This window comes from Scyliorhinus torazame, chromosome 27 (assembly GCF_047496885.1).
Source record: "Scyliorhinus torazame isolate Kashiwa2021f chromosome 27, sScyTor2.1, whole genome shotgun sequence".
NCBI lineage: Eukaryota > Metazoa > Chordata > Chondrichthyes > Carcharhiniformes > Scyliorhinidae > Scyliorhinus > Scyliorhinus torazame.
In genome coordinates this window covers 35,551,996-35,567,791 of record NC_092733.1, presented here as the reverse complement: position 1 = coordinate 35,567,791, position 15,796 = coordinate 35,551,996, and the positions used below count along the sequence as shown (strand labels likewise).

The window sequence follows — 15,796 nt, the reverse complement described above, 5'->3', positions numbered from 1 at the left end:
CCTTGGATGACGAGTGATATTGTAGGCCTCGTCAAAAAGAAAAAGGAGGCATTTGTCAGGGCTAAAAGGCTGGGAACAGACGAAGCCTGTGTGGCATATAAGGAAAGTAGGAAGGAACTTAAGCAAGGAGTCAGGAGGGCTAGAAGGGGTCATGAAAAGGCATTGGCAAATAGGGTTAAGGAAAATCCCAAGGCTTTTTACACTTCCATAAAAAGCAAGAGGGTAGCCAGGGAAAGGGTTGGCCCACTGAAGGATAGGCAAGGGAATCTATGTGTGGAGCCAGAGGAAATGGGCGAGGTACTAAATGAATACTTTGCATCAGTATTCACCAAAGAGAAGGAATTGGTAGATGTTGAGTCTGGAGAAGGGGGTGTAGATAGCCTGGGTCACATTGTGATCCAAAAAGACGAGGTGTTGGGTGTCTTAAAAAATATTAAGGTAGATAAGTCCCCAGGGCCGGATGGGATCTACCCCAGAATACTGAAGGAGGCTGGAGAGGAAATTGCTGAGGCCTTGACAGAAATCTTTGGATCCTCGCTGTCTTCAGAGGATGTCCCGGAGGACTGGAGAATAGCCAATGTTGTTCCTCTGTTTAAGAAGGGTGGCAGGGATAATCCCGGGAACTACAGGCCGGTGAGCCTTACTTCAGTGGTAGGGAAATTACTGGAGAGAATTCTTCGAGACAGGATCTACTCCCATTTGGAAGCAAATGGACGTATTAGTGAGAGGCAGCACGGTTTTGTGAAGGGGAGGTCGTGTCTCACTAACTTGATAGAGTTTTTCGAGGAGGTCACTAAGATGATTGATGCAGGTAGGGCAGTAGATGTTGTCTATATGGACTTCAGTAAGGCCTTTGACAAGGTCCCTCATGGTAGACTAGTACAAAAGGTGAAGTCACACGGGATCAGGGGTGAACTGGCAAGGTGGATACAGAACTGGCTAGGCCATAGAAGGCAGAGGGTAGCAATGGAGGGATGCTTTTCTAATTGGAGGGCTGTGACCAGTGGTGTTCCACAGGGATCAGTGCTGGGACCTTTGCTCTTTGTAGTATATATAAATGATTTGGAGGAAAATGTAACTGGTCTGATTAGTAAGTTTGCAGACGACACAAAGGTTGGTGGAATTGCGGATAGCGATGAGGACTGTCTGAGGATACAGCAGGATTTAGATTGTCTGGAGACTTGGGCGGAGAGATGGCAGATGGAGTTTAACCTGGACAAATGTGAGGTAATGCATTTTGGAAGGGCTAATGCAGGTAGGGAATATACAGTGAATGGTAGAACCCTCAAGAGTATTGAAAGTCAAAGAGATCTAGGAGTACAGGTCCACAGATCACTGAAAGGGGCTACACAGGTGGAGAAGGTAGTCAAGAAGGCATACGGCATGCTTGCCTTCATTGGCCGGGGCATTGAGTATAAGAATTGGCAAGTCATGTTGCAGCTGTATAGAACCTTAGTTAGGCCACACTTGGAGTATAGTGTTCAATTCTGGTCGCCACACTACCAGAAGGATGTGGAGGCTTTAGAGAGGGTGCAGAAGAGATTTACCAGAATGTTGCCTGGTATGGAGGGCATAAGCTATGAGGAGCGATTGAATAAACTCGGTTTGTTCTCACTGGAACGAAGGAGGTTGAGGGGCGACCTGATAGAGGTATACAAAATTATGAGGGGCATAGACAGAGTGGATAGTCAGAGGCTTTTCCCCAGGGTAGAGGGGTCAATTACTAGGGGGCATAGGTTTAAGGTGAGAGGGGCAAAGTTTAGAGTAGATGTACGAGGCAAGTTTTTTACGCAGAGGGTAGTGGGTGCCTGGAACTCACTACCGGAGGAGGTAGTGGAGGCAGGGACGATAGGGACATTTAAGGGGCATCTTGACAAATATATGAATAGGATGGGAATAGAAGGATACGGACCCAGGAAGTGTAGAAGATTGTAGTTTAGTCGGGCAGTATGGTCGGCACGGGCTTGGAGGGCCGAAGGGCCTGTTCCTGTGCTGTACATTTCTTTGTTCTTTGTTCTTTGTTAAGGGTAATATCCCTTTTGAAAGAAGCATCTGTACAGATCGGCTGGGGTTAGTGGTAGGTCACAGGATTGGTCAGATTTTAAGAACCTGAAAATAATGATTGAAAAAAATTAAGAGGGTGAAATTAGAGTATGAGGGAAAGCTAGTAATATAAAAGTAATAACTTCTACAAGTGTTTAAATCGGAACTAAAGCTGGCCTTGGTTCTCTAGAGTGTCAAGAAGTTTGAATAAGTTAGAGATTTAAGACTTGGATAAAATAAAGTTTGAAGAATGGGATGAAAGAGGAATTGATAAGAGTGCAGCTGCCTGAAGGGGGTTTTAAAATGCACATTAGCTTAGAAACAGGGGCCGGGATCCTCTCGGGCAGCCCGCTAACCATGGGATTCGCGCTGGCCCGCTAAGTCCAAAGATGTATAGATTAGGTGGATTGACCACGCTAAATTGCCCCTTAGTGTCCAGCGGTGTACAGGTTAGATTACGTGGTTATGGTAATAGGGCAAGGTGGTTGGGGGAGTGGACCTGGGTAGGGTGCTCTTTTGGGGGGTCGGTGCAGACTCGATGGGTCGAATGGCCTCCTTTTGCACTGTAGGGATTCTATAATTCTATGAACCCTGCTTCGGGCCAAAATCTGGATTTGCACCGGGTGTCAAACTCGTCACGAGTCTCCCGGCCCACCTTGCTGGCCTTAACGGGTTTCCCGATGAGATTCCCGTCTGACGCAGTGGGAACATCATTAGAGATGTTGAGCATCTAATTGACGGGCTGGGTGCCCGATTCACCTGCCAGCTGGGATGCTTCAGGCAGCCCCCCCCCCCCCCCCCCCCGCCCTCATCCTAGAATTCCGCTGGCATGAATTGGTGCAAGTCATGAGGAACGTGGCTGGGGCCTCAACTAGTTACAACCTAAAGGGACCGGCCGTACGTCTCTACATTTGCCGATGGCACCAATTCAGGTTGGGACGCAAGTTGCCGAGAGGAGGGGGAGAGTTTGCAAAGGGGACACATGCAGATTGAGTGAGTGGGCAAAACTTTAGCAGACGGAGTATTTGGCCAAATGCGAACTTGTCCATTTTGGCTGGAAGAGTAGAAAAGTAGCCAACTGTTTAAATGTAGAGAGATCGCAGAACTCGGCGGTGCGGAGGGAACTGGGTGCCCTGGTACATGAATCACAAAAGGTCAATGTGCAAGTGCGGAGTGAATCAATTAAAAATTCATTTATGGGATGTTGGTGTCGCTGGTTCAGCCAGCATTTATTGCCCATCCGAAGCTGTCCTTCAAAAGGTGGTGGTGAGTTGTTTTTGTCGCAGCCCTTGAGGTGTAGGTACACCCACTGTGCTGTTAGGGAGGGAGTTCCAGGATTTGGACCCAGCGACAGTGAAGGAACGGCCGATATATTTCCAACTCAGGATGGGGAACCTCCACGTATCTGCTCCCCTTATCCTTCTAGATGGTAGCGGTCGTGGGTTTGGAAGGAGTTGTCTAAGGAACCTTGGTGAGTTGCTGCAGTTGACATGGAATGTTGACATTTAGTACAAGGGAAATGGAATAGGGAAGCTTTACTGTTGCTGTACAAGAGGTGAGGCCACATCTGGAGCACCGTGTACAGTTTCGGACTCCATGTTTGCAAAAATATAGAATTGTGTTTCAAGCAGTTCAGAGGAGGTTCACTCAACTCAACCCTGGGACGAAGGGGTTATCTTATGAAGAAAGGTTGGACAGATTGGGCCGATACCAATTGGACGTTAAAAGAATGAGAGACGACCTTAGTGAAAATGATCAGATCCTGAGAGAACTTGACAGGGTAGATACCGGGAGGACGTGCCTTCTTGTGGGGGAGACCGGAACCAGGGGACACAGTTTAAAAATGAAAGGTCTACCTCGCTGGCAATGGAGGCTGGGTCATTGAATTTATTCAAGGATGAGTTGACAGATTTTTGATCGACAAGGAAGTCAAGGGTTATCGGATGAACGGGGAAGGGGCATTACCAGTCCCTGTCTTCCATTCCCAGTCCCTGTCTTCCATTCCCAGTCCCTGTCTTCCATTCCCAGTTCCTGGCTTCCATTCCCAGTCCCTGTCTTCCATTCCCAGTTCCTGTCTTCCATTCCCAGTTCCTGGCTTCCATTCCCAGTCCCTGTCTTCCATTCCCAGTCCCTGTCTTCCATTCCCAGTTCCTGGCTTCCATTCCCAGTCTCTGTCTTCCATTCCCAGTTCCTGTTTTCCATTCCGGTCCCTGTCTTCCATTCCCCGTCTCTGTCTTCCATTCCCAGTTCCTGTTTTCCATTCCGGTCCCTGTCTTCCATTCCCCGTCTCTGTCTTCCATTCCCAGTCTCTGTCTTCCATTCCCAGTCTCTGTCTGCCATTCCCAGTTCCTGGCTTCCATTCCCAGTCCCTGGCTTCCATTCCCAGTCTCTGTCTTCCATTCCCAGTTCCTGCCTTCCATTCCAAGTACCTGTCTCCTAAAACCTGTTTCCCATTCCCAGATTCGGCTTCCCATTCCCAATCCCTATTCCCATTCCCTGATCTTGTCTCCTATTCAAAGACCCTGTCCCTCATTCCCAGTCCCTGTTTCTCATTCCCAGTCCCTGTCCCTCATTCCCAGACCTTGACCCTCATTTCCAGTCCGTGTGCCCCATTCCCAATCCCTTATTCCCAGTCCATGTCTCCCGTTCCCAGACCCTGTCCTTAATCTCAATCCCTATCCCTCATTCACAGTCCTTTTCATGTCTTCCATTCCCACTCCCTGTGCCCCATTCCGAGTCCCAGGTTCCCCTTCCCAGACCCTGGCCCAGATTCCCAGCCCCGATTTCCAGACCATATCTTGCATCCCGAGAACTATCCTCATTCCCAGACCTTGACTTCCATTCCCAATCCCCATTCCCAGACCCTGTCCCTTATTCCCAGTCTGTCATTCGCATCTCCTGTCTCCCATTTCCTTGTCACTCATTCCCAGTCCCTGTTTCCCATTCCCGGACCCAGACACTGATTCCCAGTCTGTCCCACATTCCCAGTTCACCCCTTCCATTCCCAGACCCTGCTCCTCATTTCTAGTCCCTTTCCTTCATTTACATTTCCTGTCCCTCACTCCCAGTCCCTGTATCCCATTCCCAGTACTTCATTCCCAGTACCTCATTAACAGTCCCTGTCTCATACTCTCAGTCCCATATTCCCTGTCCCCCATTCCCAGTCCCTCTCCCTGATTCCCAGTTCCTCATTTCCAGCCCCTAATTCCCAGTCTCCCATTCCCAGTCCCAGTCCTGCATTCTCAGTCCCCCTTTCCCAGTCCCTCATTCCCAGTCTCCCATTCCCAGTCCATCATTCCCAGTCTCTCGCTCCAATCCCCAGTCCCTATCCCTCATTCTCAGTCCCTGACCATCATTCTCAGTCCCCCATTCCCAGTCACCCATTCCAATTCCCTCATTCCCAGTCCGCCATTCCCAGTCCCTCATTCCCAGTCCCTCATTCCCAGCCCCTCATTCCCAGTCTGCCATTCCCAATCCCGCATTCCCAGTCTCTCAATCCCAGTCCCTCATTCCCAGTCCCTCATTCCCAGTCCCCCATTCCCAGTCCTCATTCCCAATCCCTCATTCCCAGTCCCCCATTCCCATTCCCTCATTCCCATTCCCTCATTCCCAGTCCCTCATTCCCAGTCCCTCATTCACAGCCCTCATTCACAGCCCTCATTCCCAGTCCCTCATTCCCAGTCCCTCATTTCCATTCCCAGTCCCACATTCCCAGTCCCTCATTCCGAGTCCTCATTCCCAGTCCCTCATTCCCAATCCCTTAATCCCAGTCCTCATTCCCAGTCCTCATTCCCAGTCCTCATTCCCAGACCCTCATTCCCAGTCCCTCATTCCCAATCCCTCATTCCCAGTCCTCATTCCCAATCCCTTATTCCCAGTCCTCATTCCCAGACCCTCATTCCCATTCCCAGTCCCCCATTCCCACTCCCCATTATCTCATTCCCAGTCCGCCATTCCCAATCCCACATTCCCAGTCCCTCATTCCCAGTCCCTCATTTCCATTCCCTCATTCCCATTCCTTCATTCCCAGTCCCTCATTCCCAGTCCCCCATTCTCAGTTCCTCATTCCCTGTCCCCCATTCCCAGTCCCCTATTCCCAGTCTCTAATTCCTAGTCTCTAATTCCCAGTCTCTCATTCTCTGTCCCTTATTCCCAGTCCCTTATTCCCAGTGCTCAATCCCATTCCCTCATTCCTAATCCTCATTCCCGGTCCTCATTCCCAATCCCTCATTCCCAGTCCCTCATTCCCATTCGCAGTCTCCCATTCCCAGTCCTCATTCCCAGTCCTCATTCCCAGTCCCCCATTCCCAGTCCCTCATTCCCAATCCCTCATTCCAAGTCTCTCATTCCCAGTCACTCATTCCCAGTCCCTCATTCCCAGTTCCCATTCCCGCTCCCCATTCTCTCATTCCCAGTCCGCCATTCCCAATCCCACATTCCCAGTCTCTCATTCCCAGTCTATCATTTCCATTCCCTCATTTCCATTCCCACATTCCCATTCCTTCATTCCCAGTCCCTCATTCCCAGTCCCCCATTCTCAGTTCCTCATTCCCTGTCCCCCATTCGCAGTCCCCTATTCCCAGTCCTCATTCCCAATCCCTCATTCCCAGTCCCCATTCCCAATCCCTCATTCCCAGACCCTCATTCCCAATCACCATACCCAGTCCCCCATTCCCAGTCCCCCATTCCCAGTCCCCCATTCACAGTCCCTCATTCCCAGTACCCCATTCCCAGTCCTCATTCCCAATCCCTCATTCCCAGTCCTCATACCCAATCCTCATTCCCATTCCCAGTCATTCATTCAGAATCCCTCATTCCAGTCCCTAATTCTCAGTCCTCATTCCAGTCCCTCATTCCCAGTCTCTCATTCCCAATCTCTAACTTCCAGCCCCCATTCCCAGTCCCTGATTCCCAATCCTCATTGCCATTCCCAGTTTTCATTCCCAATCCTTCATTTCCAATCCTTCATTCCCAGTCCCTCATTCCTGTCCCTCATTCCCATAACCTGTCCCCATTCCCAGTCCGCATTCCCATTCAGAGTCCCTCACTCCCATTCCCAGTCCCACATTCCCAGTCCCTCATTACCAGTCCCCCAATCCCATTCCCCATTCCCAGTCCTCATTCCAGTCCCTCACTCCCATTCCCACTCCCCATTCCCGGTGCCCCCATTCCCAGTCCTCCATTCCATCCTCATTCCCAGTCCCTCATTCCCAATCCCTTATTCCCAGTCTTCAATCACATTCCCTCATTCCCAGTCCTCATTCATAGTCCTCATTCCCAGTCCTCATTTCCAATCCCTCATTCCCAGTCCCTCATTCCCAGTCCCCCAATCCCATTCCCCATTCCTCCTTCCCAGTCCCTCATTCCCAATCCTCACTCCCATTCCCACTCCCCATTCGCGGTGCCCCAATTCCCAGTCCCCATTCCCATTCCATCCTCATTCCCAGTCCGTCATTCCCAATCCCTTATTCCCAGTGCTCAATCCCATTCCCTCATTCCTAGTCCTCATTCCCGGTCCTCATTCCCAATCCCTCATTCCCAGTCCCTCATTCCCATTCCCAGTCCCTCATTCCCAGTCCTCATTCCCAGTCCTCATTCCCAGTCCCCCATTCCCAGTCCCTCATTCCCAGTCCCTCATTCCCAATCCCTCATTCCAAGTCTCTCATTCCAAGTCTCTCATTCCCAGTCACTCATTCCCAGTCCCTCATTCCCAATCCCCATTCCCACTCCCCATTCTCTCATTCCCAGTCCGCCATTCCCAATCCCACATTCCCAGTCTCTCATTCCCAGTCTATCATTTCCATTCCCTCATTTCCATTCCCACATTCCCATTCCTTCATTCCCAGTCCCTCATTCCCAGTCCCCCATTCTCAGTTCCTCATTCCCTGTCCCCCATTCGCAGTCCCCCATTCGCAGTCCCCTATTCCCAGTCCTCATTCCCAATCCCTCATTCCCAGTCCCCATTCCCAGACCCTCATTCCCAGTCCCCCATTCCCAGTCCCCCATTCCCAGTCCCCCATTCCCAGTCTCTCATTCCCAGTCCCCTATTCCCAGTCCTCATTCCCAATCCCTCATTCCCAGTCCTCATACCCAATCCTCATTCCCATTCCCAGTCCTCATTCCCAGTCATTCATTCAGAATCCCTCATTCCAGTCCCTAATTCTCAGGCCTCATTCCAGTCCCTCATTCCCAGTCTCTCATTCCCAATCTCTCATTTCCAGCCCCCATCCCAGTCCCCCATTCCCAATCCTCATTGCCATTCCCTCATTCCCAGTTTTCATTCCCAGTTTTCATTCCCAGTCCCTCATTCCCAGTCCTTCATTACCAATCCCTCATTCCCAATCCATCATTTCCGTTCCCAGTCCCTCGTTCCCAGTCCCTCGTTCCCAGTACCTCATTCCCAGTCCGTCATTCCCAGTCCCAGTCCCTCTTTCCCAGTCCCTTATTCCCAGTCCTCATTCCCATTCCCAGTCCTCATTAGCAATTTCTCATTCCCAGTCCCTCATTCCCAGATCCTCATTCCCAGTCCCACATTCCCAGTCCCTCATTCCCAGTCCCCAATCCCATTCCCACTACCCATTCCGTCCTCATTCCCAGTCCCTCATTCCCAATCCCTTATTCCCAGTCCTCAATCCCATTCCCTCATTCCTAGTCCTCATTCCTAGTCCTCATTCCCAGTCCCTCATTCCCAATCCCTCATTCCAAATCCCACATTCCCAGTCCCTCATTCCCAGTCCTCATTCCCAGTCCTGCATTCCCAATCCCTCATTCCCAGTCCATCATTTCCATTCCCAGTCCCTCATTCCCAGTCTCCCATTCCCAGTCCCTCATTCCCAGTCCCTCTTTCCCAGTCCCTCTTTCCCAGTCCTCATTCCCAGTCCCGCATTCCCAATCTCTCAATCCCAGTCCCTCATTCCCAACCCTCATTCCCAGTCCATCATTTCCATTCCCAGTCCCTCATTCCCAGTCCCTCATTTCCAGTCCCTAATTCCCAGTCCCTCATTTCCAGTCCCTCATTTCCAGTCCCTCATTCCCATTCCCAGTCCTCATTCCCAGTCCCTCATTCCCAGTCCCTCGTTACCAGTCCCTCATTGCCAGTCCCTCATCCCAGTCCCTCATTCCCAATCCTCATTTCCATTCCCTTATTCCTAGTCCTCATTCCCAGTCCCTCATTTCCATTCCCAGTCCCCATTCCCAATCACTGATTCCCAGTCCCTCATTCCCAGTTCCCCATTCACTGTCCCTCATTTCCATTCCCAGTCACTCATTCCCAGTCCCTCATTTCCATTCCCAGTCCTCATTCCCATTCCCATTCATTAGCAATTTCTCATTCCCAGTCCTCATTCCCAGACCTTCATTTCCAATCCCTCATTCCTGTCCTTCATTCCCATACCCTGTCCCCATTCCCAGTCCGCATTTCCATTCAGAGTCCCTCACTCCCATTCCCACTCCCCATTCCCGGTGCCCCCATTCCCAGTCCTCCATTCCGTCCTCATTCCCAGTCCCTCATTCCCTATCCCTTATTCCCAGTCTTCAATCCCATTCCCTCATTCCCAGTCCTCATTCCCAGTCCTTCATTTCCAATCCCTCATTCCCAGTCCCTCAATCCCCATCCCTCACTCCCATTCCCACTCCCCATTCCCGGTGCCCCATTCCCAGTCCCCATTCCCATTCCGTCCTCATTCCCAATCCCTTATTCCCAGTGCTCAATCCCCATCCCTCACTCCCATTCCCACTCCCCATTCCCAGTCCCTCATTCCCAGTCCCCCATTCCCAATCCCAGTTTTCAGCGGGGGCCAGGGACCGTCTCCAAATCCCCGCGGCAGCCCCGAGGCGGAGGTTCCCCTCCCGCCTCCCCATTCCCAGCGCACTTTCCCTGAACGCGGGTCAGAGCCGGAGCGGCGACCGCGGGAAGCGGCTGGAGGCGGAGCGGGGCTGCCGGGGCCGGGGCGCCGAGGGGGCGGCGGCGGCTGTCGCCATTTGGAGACGCTCCCCGGGGAGGGCAGGAATGTGCTGGCGCTGAGCGGGCGGAGCGGGAGCGGACCGGAGACCCCGTCCCCGGGCACCGCGTCCCGGGCACCCCCTCCCCGGGCCCGGCCGGCCCGACCCTCTCTCCCGCCGCAATGGCTGAACCGCTAATCCGCAAAACTTTCGCCAAACTCCGAGCCAGAAGAAGGAAAAGTCTGAAAAGCGGACGGAGTGAAGGTACCGGGAGGGGGGTGAGGGAGTGGGTGAGGTGAGGGAGTGGGTGAGGGTGAGGGGAGGGAGTGGGTGAGGGGCAGGAGTGGGTGAGGGGCAGGAGTGGGTGAGGTGAGGGAGTGGGTGAGGGGCAGGAGTGAGCGAGGTGAGGGAGTGTGTGAGGAGATGAGGGAGGAGATGAGGGGAGGGTGGAGGTGAGGGGAGGGAGGAGGGGAGGGAGTGGGTGAGGGTCAGGGGAGGGAGTGGGTGAGGGTCAGGGGAGGGAGTGGGTGAGGGTCAGGGGAGGGAGTGGGTGACGGTCAGGGGAGGGAGCGAGTGAGGGTCAGGGGAGGGAGAGGGTGAATGGGGGAGTGGGTGAGGGGGGTGTGGCTGAGGGGGGAGTGGCTGAGGTGGGGGTGTGTGGGTGAGGTGGGGGGGATGTGGGTGAGGTGGGGGGATGTGGGTGAGGTGGGGGGATGTGGGTGAGGTGGGGGGGGATGTGGGTGAGGTGGGGGGGGATGTGGGTGAGGTGGGGGGATGTGGGTGAGGTGGGGGGATGTGGGTGAGGTGGGGGGATGTGGGTGAGGTGGGGGGATGTGGGTGAGGTGGGGGGGATGTGGGTGAGGTGGGGGGGCGCGGGTGAGGTGGGGGGGTGGGTGAGGTGGGGGGGATGTGGGGTGGGGGGGGATGTGGGGTGGGGGGGGGTGTGGGTGAGGTGGGGGTGTGTGGGTGAGGTGGGGAGGTGTGGGTGAGGTGGGTGAGGTGGGGGGGAGTGGGTGAGGTGGGGGGGAGTGGGTGAGGTGGGGGGGCCGTGGGTGAGGTGGGGGGGAGTGGGTGAGGGTCAGGGGTGGGAGTGGGTGAGGGTCAGGGGAGGGAGTGGGTGACGGTCAGGGGAGGGAGCGAGTGAGGGTCAGGGGAGGGAGAGGGTGAATGGGGGAGTGGGTGAGGGGGGTGTGGCTGAGGTGGGGGTGTGTGGGTGAGGTGGGGGGGGATGTGGGTGAGGTGGGGGGGGATGTGGGTGAGGTGGGGGGGCGCGGGTGAGGTGGGGGGGTGGGTGAGGTGGGGGGGATGTGGGGTGGGGGGGGATGTGGGGTGGGGGGGGATGTGGGTGAGGTGGGGGGGGTGTGGGTGAGGTGGGGGTGTGTGGGTGAGGTGGGGGTGTGTGGGTGAGGTGGGGGGGTGTGGGTGAGGTGGGGAGGTGTGGGTGAGGTGGGTGAGGTGGGGGGGCCGTGGGTGAGGTGGGTGAGGTGGGGGGGCCGTGGGTGAGGTGGGGGGGTGTGGGTGAGGTGGGGGGGCCGTGGGTGAGGTGGGGGGAGTGGGTGAGTTGGGTGGGAGTGGGTGAGGGTCAGGGGTGGGAGTGGGTGAGGGCCAGGGGTGGGAGTGGGTGAGGGTCAGGGGAGGGAGTGGGTGAGGGTCAGGGGAGGGAGTGGGTGAGGGGGTGAGGTGGGTGAGGTGGGGGGGGCCGTGGGTGAGGTGGGGGGGGGTGTGGGTGAGGTGGGGGGGCCGTGGGTGAGGTGGGGGGGAGTGGGTGAGGTGGGGGGGAGTGGGTGAGGGTCAGGGGTGGGAGTGGGTGAGGGTCAGGGGTGGGAGTGGGTGAGGGTCAGGGGAGGGAGTGGGTGAGGGTCAGGGGAGGGAGTGGGTGAGGGGGGAGATGGTGAGGGGGGGAGATGGTGAGGGGGGGAGTGGGTGAGGGGGGAGTGGGTGAGGGGGGAGTGGGTGAGGGGGGAGTGGGTGAGGGGGGAGTGGGTGAGGGGGGAGTGGGTGGGGGGGAGTGGGTGAGGGGGGAGTGGGTGAGGGGGAGAGGGGGGGAGTGGGAGAGGGGGGGGAGTGGGAGAGGGGGGGAGTGGGAGAGGGGGGGGAGTGGGAGAGGGGGGGAGTGGGAGAGGGGGGGGAGTGGGAGAGGGGGGGGTGGGTGAGGGGGGGGGAGTGGGTGAGGGGGGGGGAGTGGGTGAGGGGGGGAGTGGGTGAGGGGGGGGAGTGGGTGAGGGGGGGAGTGGGTGAGGGGGGAGTGGGTGAGGGGTGAGGGATGGGTGAGGGGGAGTGAGGGTGGAGTAGGTGAAGGTGTGGGGGTTGAGGGGGAGTGAGTAAGGGTGTGGGGTGAGGGAGGGAGGTGGGTGGGTGAGGGTGAACTGGGAGTGGGTGAGGGGAGTGTGTGAGGGATGTGAGTGAGCGGGTCGGTAACGGCAAGGGGGTTTGTGTGGGCGAGGGGCAATGTGAGGGTGTGGGGAGAGGCTGAGAGGCAACTGGGTGAGTAGAAATAGTTGAGAGTTGGGGTGAGGAGCATTGGTGAGGGAGAGATTGGAGTGGGGTGGGTGATGGGGATGGGTGAGGGTGGAGTGAGATGGGGAGTGCATACAGATGGAACAGGTGAGGAGGGTTTGGGTGGGAGTGGGTGAAGGTGAGGGTGGGAGTGAGTGAGATGAGAGGGGTGTGAATGAGGGGGAGTGATTGAGGGTGAGGGGTGTCCGACAGTCAGGGGGTGAGTGGATGAGGGGCTGAGGCAGAAGTGGGTGAGGAGAGAAGTGAGGGTGAGGGGGGGTGGGAGAGTGAGGCTGGAATGGGTGAAGGGGGAGTTGGTGAGGGTGGATGGGAATGGGTGAGTGGGTGAGAATGGAGTGGGTGAGGGGAGTGATGAGAGGGGTGTTGGGGAGGGTGAGAGAGGGGAGATTAGGCGCGGGTGGGGGGGGAGAGGGGTGTTTGTGTGGGGTGGGGAATTGGGGGAGGATGTGGGGAGAAGGTGAGGGGAAATGGTTGAGGGTTGAGATGGGGAGTGTTGGTGAGGGTGGGAGGGGGATGGGTGAGGGGTGGCTGAGGGTGGAAAGGGGGTTGAGTGGAGGCGGTGGGTGGGTGTGAGAATGGTCTTGGTGGGCGAGGATGAGTGGTTGTGGGTGGGGAGGTAAGAGAGATTGAGGAGGATGAACGGTGGGGTGAGAGAGGGTGGGGTGGTGAAGGGGGTGAGGCAGACAAACCCTTTGTGGGGTCGTGTCCTCACCTTCATTTCTGGCCCCCAATGATGTCTCACCCCTTCCCCAATGACATCACGCCCACCCACAGGAGGCAAATTGATCACTGCTTAACTGCTTTAGTGCTTTTTAACTTGAAAAACACACCCATATAAATAGTTGCTGAATTGAAATCCAAGCTTACCTCTTGCCAGAATGGTGATAAAGATGGTCAATATTGCGATGCGAGTTTTGAGGTGACATGCAACTTGCTGATGAGCAACGAGATGAAAAAAAATCAGCCAATGATATCGCTGCAGCACAGGCCAGTGCAGGATAGATGAGCCAGTTGCAGAAGCAGATACTCCAATCGACAAGATTCATACGCTACCATTCAGTATATTTCAGAGTCCCATTCAGGACTGCAGACCAAACTTGAGGATCGATGGTGGTTAGAACTATCAGCATGTAACCCTCTGCTGCCATTATTTCAGACCAGCCATGGTCCATTTTGAAAAACAGAATTTAAAGAAGAAAATTAGTAAGATGGACAGATGGTTAATATTTCTTTGCTTCATCCCTTCTTGTCGTGATATTTAGTTCGATAGCTCTTTTTCCATAATTGTTCTTCACAAAATCATCGATTATATCTAGTAAAGATGCACTTTGCAATCGTCAGTATTGCTGAACTTGTCAAATGTTCCTGACTCATCGTACTTCACAAATGAGTTTGAACTCTTTTCAGTACAGAAGAACGTGCACTGGAAGCATTTGTGAAAGGTATCGTTAAAAATATTTTCAGAATGGTTTCCACATTTGGAAAGGTTGCTTGCAAACCGTCACTTGCAAGTCTGTGCAAATCAGCCGGTGATCTCGAAGCACAGAGCTCATCACTAGCGATGAAATGAATGAATTGTTTCACTTCATCGTCAAAAAGATTTGTGTCCATGCCCTCCTTGTGAAATTGACCTAATTTATTACTGCAGTGGCTTTTAACATTCCCTTCCAAGCTCCTGTCGAAAAGCAAAATAAATCAACAGCTTTCTTCAGGGATTCACGTCACTGCTATGATTAAGGAGGGCATGATGGAGGATTCGAGCACTGAGGCAATATGGGTAGAGCTAAGAAATAGGAAGGGTGCAGTAACATTGTTGGGACTTTACTACAGGCCTCCCAAAAGCGAGCGTGAAGTAGAGGTACAAATATGTAGACAGATTATAGAAAAACGTCAGAGCAATAGGGTGGTCGTAATGGGAGATTTTAACTTCCCCAGCATTGAATGGGACTCATGTAGTGTTGGAGGCGTCGATGGAGCAGAATTTGTAAGGAGCATCCAGGAGAGTTTTTTTAGAGCAGTATGTAAATGGATGGGAATGGGTGAGTGGGCGAGAATGGAGTGGGTGGGGGGAGTGATGAGAGGAATGTTGGGGAGGGTGAGAGAGAAGGGAAAGGGCCATACTGGACCTGGTATTGGGGAATGATCCTGGCCAGGTGGTTGAAGTTTCAGTCGGTGGTTACTTTGGGAATAGCGATCACAATTCCGTAAGTTTTAGAATACTCATGGACAAAGACGAGAGTGGTCCTAAAGAAAGAGTGCTAAATTGGGGAAAGTCCAAGTATAACAAAATTTGGCAGGAGCTAGTGAATGTGGATTGGGAGCAGCTCTTCAAGGGTAAATCCACATTTGAAATGTGGGAGTCTTTTCAGGAAAGGTTAATTAGAGTGCAGGACAGACATGTCCCTGTGAAAATGAGGGATAGAAATGGCAAGATTAGGGAACCATGGATGACGGGTGGAATTGTGAGACTAGCTAAGATGAAAAAGGAAGCATACATAAGATCTAGGCTCCTTAAATCTGATGAAGCTTTGGAGGAATATCGGGAAAGTAGGACAAATCTCAAACGTGCAATAAAGAGGGCTAAAAGGGGTCATGAAATATCTTTGGCTAACAGGGTTAAGGAAAATCCCAAAGCCTTTTATTCGTATATAAGGAGCAAGAGGGTAACTAGAGAAAGGATTGGCCCACTCAAAGACAAAAGAGGGAATTTATGCGTGAAGTCAGAGGAAATGGGTGAGATTCTTAATGAGTACTTTGCATCGGTATTCACCAAGGAGAGGGACATGACGGATGTTGAGGCTAAGGATGGATGTTTAAATACTATAGGTCAAGTCGGCATAAGGAAGTGGGAAGTTTTGGGTATTCTAAAAGGCATTAAGGTGGACAAGTCCCCAGGTCCGGATGGGATCTATCCCAGGTTACTGAGGGAAGCGAGGAACGAAATAGCTGGGACCTTAACAGATATCCTTGCAGCATCCTTGAGCACGGGTGAGGTCCCGGAGGACTGGAGAATTGCTAATGTTGTCCCTTTGTATAAGAAAGGTAGCAGGGATAATCCAGGGAATTATAGACCGGTGAGCTACACGTCAGTGGTAGGCAAACTGTTGGAGAAAATACTGATCTATTCACATTTGGAAGAAAATAGACTTATCAGTGATAGGCAGCATGGTTTTGTGCAGGGAAGGTCATGTCTTTCAAACCTAATAGAATTCTTTGAGGAAGTGACAACGTTAATTGATGAGGGAAGGACTGTAGATGTCATATACATGGACTTCAGTAAGGCGTTTGATAAAGT

The 15,796-nt window shown here is 53.4% G+C and overlaps 1 protein-coding gene across 1 annotated transcript in view; it reads left to right on the top strand.

Moving 5' to 3' along the window:
- The first annotated feature begins 9,864 nt into the window (after window positions 1-9,864).
- Window positions 9,865-15,796, top strand: part of LOC140403348 (rho GTPase-activating protein SYDE1-like) — a 110,547-nt gene continuing 104,615 nt past the window's right edge. Inside the window, exon 1 of the mRNA XM_072491248.1 lies at window positions 9,865-10,248. Coding sequence (XP_072347349.1) covers window positions 10,167-10,248 — 82 coding nt within the window. The 5' untranslated portion in view covers window positions 9,865-10,166. The remainder of the gene's footprint in view (window positions 10,249-15,796) is intronic.